At 38.9% G+C, this 7,500-nt stretch overlaps 2 protein-coding genes across 2 annotated transcripts in view; one reads left to right on the forward strand and one right to left on the reverse strand.

The window, feature by feature from the left end:
- Positions 1–7,500, forward strand: part of LOC143284143 (solute carrier family 15 member 4-like) — a 531,759-nt gene that overhangs the window by 154,344 nt on the left and 369,915 nt on the right. The gene's annotated exons all lie outside the window — the stretch shown is intronic.
- Positions 1–7,500, reverse strand: part of LOC143284657 (paladin-like) — a 322,876-nt gene that overhangs the window by 115,088 nt on the left and 200,288 nt on the right. The window contains exon 6 of the mRNA XM_076591602.1: positions 1,722–1,892. Coding sequence (XP_076447717.1) covers positions 1,722–1,892 — 171 coding nt within the window. The remainder of the gene's footprint in view (positions 1–1,721; positions 1,893–7,500) is intronic.

Below are 7,500 nucleotides of genomic sequence, written 5' to 3' on the forward strand. Positions count from 1 at the left end.
GGGCGGGGGGGGAGGGTGAAGAGTGGTTGTTTTGCTTTGTTTTGCTTTGTTTGTTTGTTTGTTGTTGCACGTTATAGATCTTTGGCTGGACCAGCTCAACTTATTTGTAAAAAAAAAAAGAGAGATAATAATAATAATAATAATAATAATAATAATAATAATAGTAAGATCAACAACAACTACAGCAGCAACAACAACAACAACAACAATAATAATAATATCAACAACAACAACAACAATAATAATGATAATAATAATAATAATAATACAAATAATCGTCATCATCATCATCATCTTCATTATCATCACCATCATCATCTCCGTGTGCACGGTTATACGCGTGAGTTTCTGGTCTGTGAGCATACTTGGTTATGTTTATAAATATAATGGATGCGTGGATAATAATAATAATAATAATAATAATAATAATAATAATAAAGTTATTAGACGTTACAGATCCCAGATGCCAGGTTAGCCCAGCTTTTTTTTTTTTTTTTTTTTTTACCCTATTCATTAGACATGTAGATCCCAGGCAGGCCAACCTTTTTTTTTTTTTTTTTTTTTTCACCTTGTGGATCCTAGTTTGAAAGGCGGCCTTCATAGAGGCCACAGACCCATTTACTCTAATCAGCACTTGGGCGGGGCGGGGTGGGTGGGTGGGGTGGGGGGGGGGAGCCGCTACAGAGTCTCTCCCCTTGCCTCACCCACCACCCCCACTCTGGCTGGCCGCATTTGTAATGGGTTTGCTCCTCCCGCGTGCTTTTGTTTGTTTGTTTGTTGTTGTTGGAGGTTATAGATCTTTGGCTTGTTTATATATAATAATGAACAGATAATTTAAAAGAAAGAATATATTATCATAACATAATGATAATAATAATAATGATAATAACAACAATAATGATATTATTGATAATTATAATGATGATGATGGTTTTTATTTTTTTATTAGACGTTACAGACCCTAGGCTGGCCCAGTTTTTATCCCTATCTATTAGACATATAGATCCCAGGCCCGCCAAGCTTTTCCTGTTTTTCTTCTTTTTTTTTCTTCTTTTTTTTTTTTCTTTTCTTTTCGTTTTTTTTTTTTTCACGTTGTAGATCCTATACTGGTCCCTTTTCTTCTTCTTAAAATCCATTAGACAGTGCAGATGTTTAGTCTGGGTGAGTTTCTTTATCGATTAGACGTTAAAAACAACATGCTGGTCCAACTATTTTATCTATTTTGACGTTAAAGGTGGGCCTGAGCTACTTCATCTTATTATTATTATTATTATTATTATTATTATTATTATTATTATTATTATTATTATTATTATTATTTTAATTACAAGTTATAGATCCTGGCCTACATCAAAGGCTAGTTCAGTTACTTTTTTTGGTTTTTTTTTTTTTGTTTTGGTTTTTTGGTTTTTGTTTTTTGTTGTTGTTGTTGTTTTAATAGAAATTATAGACCATAGGCTGGCCCGACTTAAAAGAAACGAAAAAAAAACCAACGTTTTTTTGGTATTTGGTTGTTGTTGTTTTTTGTTCTTTTTTTTTGTTTTTTTGTTGGGTTTTTTTTTGTTTTTTTCCCTAGTTATAGTAGAGTCAAAACTGGTCATCCCCCACTCCCACCCCATCCCACCACCATCACCCACAAACCCGCCCCAAAAAGCATTCCTTGACAACAATGGTGATTCATCCATCCATCCATCCATCCATCCATCCATCCATCTACTTACTTCCTTCCGGATGTCCGCTTCGTGCTCGTCGGCTTCCGAGGGTGTGGAGCTGTGGAGGAAGAGCCTGTTGAGGTTGTCCTGCTCCCGGAGAGAGTAGGGCTCAAAGTCCCCGTCCTCCGTGTTGACGAACAGCACCGGCTCTGAGCGGAGGCTGAACACCAGGATGTCCTTCTGCACATATGTGTGTGTGTGTGTGTGTGTGTGTGTGTGTGTGTGTGTGTGTGTGTGTGTGTGTGTGTGTGTGAGTCAACAGAGAGGACGACCGTATTAAGTCATTCAATCAATCAATCGATCGATCAATCAATCAATCAATCAACCAGTCAATCAATCAATCAATCAATCAATCGACCAATCGATCGATCGTCCAATCAACCAATCAACAAATCAAATTCAACTGCCAATCAGTCAATCAACTAATCAATCAATCAACCAATCAGCAAGTTAATTAATCCATCGATTAATTGAACTGACAATCAGTAATGAATCAATTAAGCAAGCCAGTAATCGCACTCAACGTGAACGGGACTATTTAAAAAAAAAATTAAAAAAAATAAAATAAAAGGATAAGGCGCATTCACTGTAAGCTGACGTTCACTTGAGTTTCCGCTGCAAAACATGTACATAATATAATGCATGAATATAGACAAACACGTAAAAAAATAATTAGATGACTAAAAGATTTTTTTTTTAAATAGATGATGGATAAATGAATGAATAAATTGACAAATAAATGAATACATAAATGAACAAATCAATATATAAAATCAGCCAATCAGTTAATCAGTCAATCAATCAGTCAAACCATTTTTGTCAGGCATAAAAGATGAGAAGCTGACGTTTGCAAGTAAACATTCATTTACATTCGTATACATGCGTAGCAAAACGCTTAAATGCCTACTCAGACATATGGATAAACAGACAGATAAGCGTAAGCAATAAACGAAGAAAAAAATAATAAACACATGAATAGTATAGAATTATATGGGACATGAAAAGCTCTTAAGATCGATGGTCGAAAATCATGTCTAACAGAGAGAGAGAGAGAGAGAGAGATGGAGGGGAGGGGCGACTAACAAACAGGCAATCCCAGAAAACAACTGCCACCAATAAGCACAAACACACATTTTATATATATATATATATATATATATATATATATATATATATATATATATATATATTGATTGATAGATAGATATCTCCAATCCCTTCAAAAGACCCGTAAATCAGCTCTTTACGGTAGCTGATGGCACTCTCGCCCTATCGCTTTGTTCTCTTTAGTCTCTTCGGCCAACTCGATTACGGGGTAAGGAAAGTCGGGACACGATTTACAATGCAAAACATAGCGAAGCCGCGGGCAAGCGGATCCTCTTCTACTGGTGGTTAACCAAAGAGACGGACAAAAGAACACGAAATATAATATATATATAAGACAGTTCTTTCTCCATCAGTGGAATTGAGTTGTCCTTGGTCTCCTCCTTCGATTAGTCTGCTTCGATTTAGTTAATGTGATTGTTCGTAGTAATCCAGTTCTGTTGGCCGCAATAACTTAACACAACGTTTGTGCTGTGTTTTTCCCTTTCTTCAAGCAAACGCCGTTTGTTTGAACTGCCACTCGGTGTGCTCGGCTTAGTCGTTTTCAATATATATGTATATTGTATGAAACCCCCTATGGTATTCTGGTACCAGGACACCCCCTTGGAACGCCAGACGAATTTCCCGCCCTGGCCCTGGCAGACATCCAGGATTCATTCCCTCGAATACCGTCACCTTCCACCGAACCAAGACACAAGGCAAGAAATAACAACTGGGTCTTCAGAGGGTGAGCTATTAGATCGTGATACTGAACTCTTGCTGTTCCAGACAATAAGGTAACTTTACAAACGAGGTTGTGAATACTGTTTTTTTTGTTTTTTTTTGTTGTTGTTGCAGTTGTTCTCTTTGTTTTAATTCGTTCTATCAAGTCTGAGCTTTTCTCCATCATAAAGCAAACTTAATCGCCTTGGACGCAGAACTGATTCGCCTAACTGGGTATTTAGATCGTTACACCGAACTCTTGCTGTTTCCAGGCATGAAGCTAATTGTACAAACGAGCTGGTGGTTACTGTTTTTTGTTTGTTTGTTTGTTTTTTGTTTTTTTGCTTTTGTTGTAGTTGTTCTCTTTGTGTGAACTCGTTTTATCAATTCTGAGTATTTTTTTCCCCGTCAGACGCCAACCTTTTCATATGGCACGCATAAGATAATAGGGATATTCTAATTCGTCGTGGATTACCAAATGGATTTCTAAATCGACTAAGCTTTCCTTCAGTAAAAAAAAAAAAGTCGACGATATATGAATCTCACTCCCTATCCCTCCCCTCCCCCCCCCCTCTCTCTCTCTCTCTCATTCTCTCTTTCTCTGTCTGTCTCTCTCTTGGTCTCAGTGTTTCTGTCTGTCTGTCTGTCTGTCTGTCTGTCTGTCTGTCTCTCTCTCTCTCTCTCTCTCTCTCTCTCTCTCTCAGTGTCTCTCAGGTATTCAAGCATCGACTTTATAGCATTCCAACCTTGAACTGGGATTCTGTGTTCAATAAGTCACGGTCAGTACTTTGCTGTTAATTGGGAATTCGAGATTTGAGACATCGACGAGCAAATTGCCTCAGCACATTTCTCTCGCGAAATCAGAAAAAAATCTTGACTGCACCCTCCACACATCTCCTACCCAATCTCTCTCTCTCTGTCTCTCTGTCTCTCTCTGTCTCTCTCACTCCTCTCTCTCTCTCTGTCTCTCTCTCTCTCTCTGTCTCTCTCACTCTTCTCTCTCTCTCTCTGTATCTCTGTGTCTCTCTCACTCTTCTCTCTCTCTCTCTGTCTCTCTGTCTCTCTCTGTCTCTCTCTCTCTTCTCTCTCTCTCTCTGTGTCTCTCTCTGTCTCTCTCACACTTCTCTATCCCTCTCCCTCCCCCTCTCTCTCTCTCTCTTTTCGTTGTTTGTTGCTCCTTCTTCTCTTCCTACTTCTTCTTACTTCATTTCTTTATGCTTTCAATGCTTTAGTTTGAGGTATGGCGAATAGAACTGGAAAAAAAATATATATATATAAAGATCGTCATTAACAATATCAAACATGGCTTTGATCTCTAATAATATGTGAGAAACGACCAGTGGGCTGATGATGTTCTTCAATACACTTCTCTTTGTAAGCTCCCGCTTTCATAAAGTTATTACTTAAAAACAAGAAAAAAAAAAAAAAAAAGATTTACTTTTTCCCGGGACACCGCGCTTGAAAACCTGTTTCGAATACAGTCATACTTGTTCCGATTTCTTGTGCCAGATCTTGACCCTTCCAATTTTTTTCAACAGGCGTGCATAAAAGCATAAAGATACTGTCGACACGCTCAAAGCGTCTTCTCTTGAATCTTCACCGTAGAGATATGGTACATTTTTCATTCCCTTTGTTGTTGTTGTTGTTGTTGCTATTGTTGTTGCATATAGTACAACATTTATAACATGTGAAAAGAAAAAAAAAGAAAAAAAAGAGTATATATAATGGAGATCATATCATTATTACAGATATTAAAGTTTCTGCTGCACATGTATCGATTTTTCTTTTGACTTTAAACAACAAACACAAGGGGTAGACAACCATGCACACTTAGAGAAAGGGAACTAGAACTTGGTACTGATGTCTGTTAAAGAGTCAAGTATCTTCTAGCACGTTCCCAAGAATTTATACGATATCAGTATGTGTGTGTGTGTGTGTGTGTGTGTGTGTGTGTGTGTGTGTGTGTGTGTGTGTGTGTGTGTGTGTGTGTGTGTGTGTGTGTGTGTCACTGGCGTGAAACAATTTGAAATGTCAAACAATGTTTGTACAAAAGTAATGAAGATGTGTTGTTGTATTGTGATGTAACCTGTTGTATTGCATTGTATTTGTATTTATTGGTTTGTACTGCACTGCATGCTACTGCGTTTTGTCACCACAGATGTATACATTATATGTAAATTCGAGCTGCTCTTCCCACGGAGAGGAGAGCGTATCGCCACAGTGCGCTGATTACATTGCTTGCTGCAGACGCGGAACCTCGGTTTATCGCCTTTTACGAAATGGCTAGCGTCTAACAATTCTACTCAAGGCCTAGGACAGGAGACGGGGGAGGGGGGTGGGGGGGGGGGGGATTATGGCGAGTGTAGGATTCAATCCTCCTCCCTGAGGTTCTCTCGTTCTGCAGTCGGACGCGTAACCACGAGGCCACAATCTCACATGGTGAAATAACTCATATTGTTATTGTTCAGCTTGATATCTAGTCTTAACGACAGTCACACAGTTTTTGGAAAATATAGCATGAATATCCAAAACTAAATGACAACAACTACAACTACTACTACTACAACGACGACGACTATTACTACTGCTGCTACTGTTGCTGTTGCTGTGGCTGCTGCTGCTATAGTTTCTGCTACCTGTGCTACTACTACTACTACTACTACTACTACTACTACGACGACGACGACGACGACGACGACGACGAAGACGATTACTACTACTACTGCAGCTGCTGCTGCTGCTCCTGTTGCTATTGCTATTGTTTCTACTACTACTACTACTACTACTACTACTACTACTACTACTACTACTACTACTACTACTACTACTACTACTACTACTACTACTACCGTGACTTATGCTGCTGCTGCTGCTACTACTACTACTACTACTACTACTACTACTACTACTACTACTACTACCGTGACTTATGCTACTACTACTACTACTACTACTACTGCTGCTGCTGCTGCTGCTGCAACTACTACTACTACTGTTACTACTACTGTTACTGCTGCTGCTGCTACTACTACTACTACTACTACTACTACTACTAATGGATACTTATATAGCACACTATCCAGAAATCTGCTCTAGGTGCTTTACAAAAACGCTTTTGTTAACATAAAATTTACATCTATGTTACATACACACACCAAAATGTGACCACACACACACACACACACACACACACACACACACACACACACACACACACACACACACACACACACACAGCACACACTGCATACATACATTTTAACATACATGTGTCTCTAACAGCTACCCTAACACATACGCACACATAGACAGGCACAAACTTACATAAACACACGCACACACAATACACATTCATATACATGCATGCAATTATGTACACATACATATGTATACACATATAGTCAAGCACAGCTAACGCAAAGGAAGTGGACCTGCCACAATTGAACTTATTGCTGAGGGAAAAGGTGAGTTTTGAGACGAGATTTAAAAGATGCGAGGGAATCAGAATGACGGAGGTTAACAGGGAGCTTGTTCCACGTCTTTGGCGATTGAAAAGAAAACGATCTGTGTCCATACGTCTTACTTCTGACGTGAGGTATCCTGAGATGTCGAGTATCAGAGGAAGAACGCAACTGGCGAGACGGGGTCTAGATAGGGAGGAGTTCAGAAAGATACTTGGGGCCAGATCCGTTGACTGCAGAAAAAGTCAGAGTGGATAGCTTATAGTCTATTCGATCAGAAACAGGCAACCAGTGGAGAGAGTGAAGGAGAGGAGAAACATGGTCAAATTTAGAAGCTCTACTACTACTACTACTACTACTACTACTACTACTACTACTACTACTACTACTACTACTACTACTACTACTACCAGATAATACTTATATGGCACAAACTACCCATGTAATGGGCTCTAAGCGCCTTACATGAAACAACATAATTATATACAACAGTGCATGATAAAATACCTCTGCACATGAAA

This window comes from Babylonia areolata, chromosome 1 (genome assembly GCF_041734735.1).
Source record: "Babylonia areolata isolate BAREFJ2019XMU chromosome 1, ASM4173473v1, whole genome shotgun sequence".
Classification (NCBI taxonomy): Eukaryota; Metazoa; Mollusca; class Gastropoda; order Neogastropoda; family Buccinidae; genus Babylonia; species Babylonia areolata.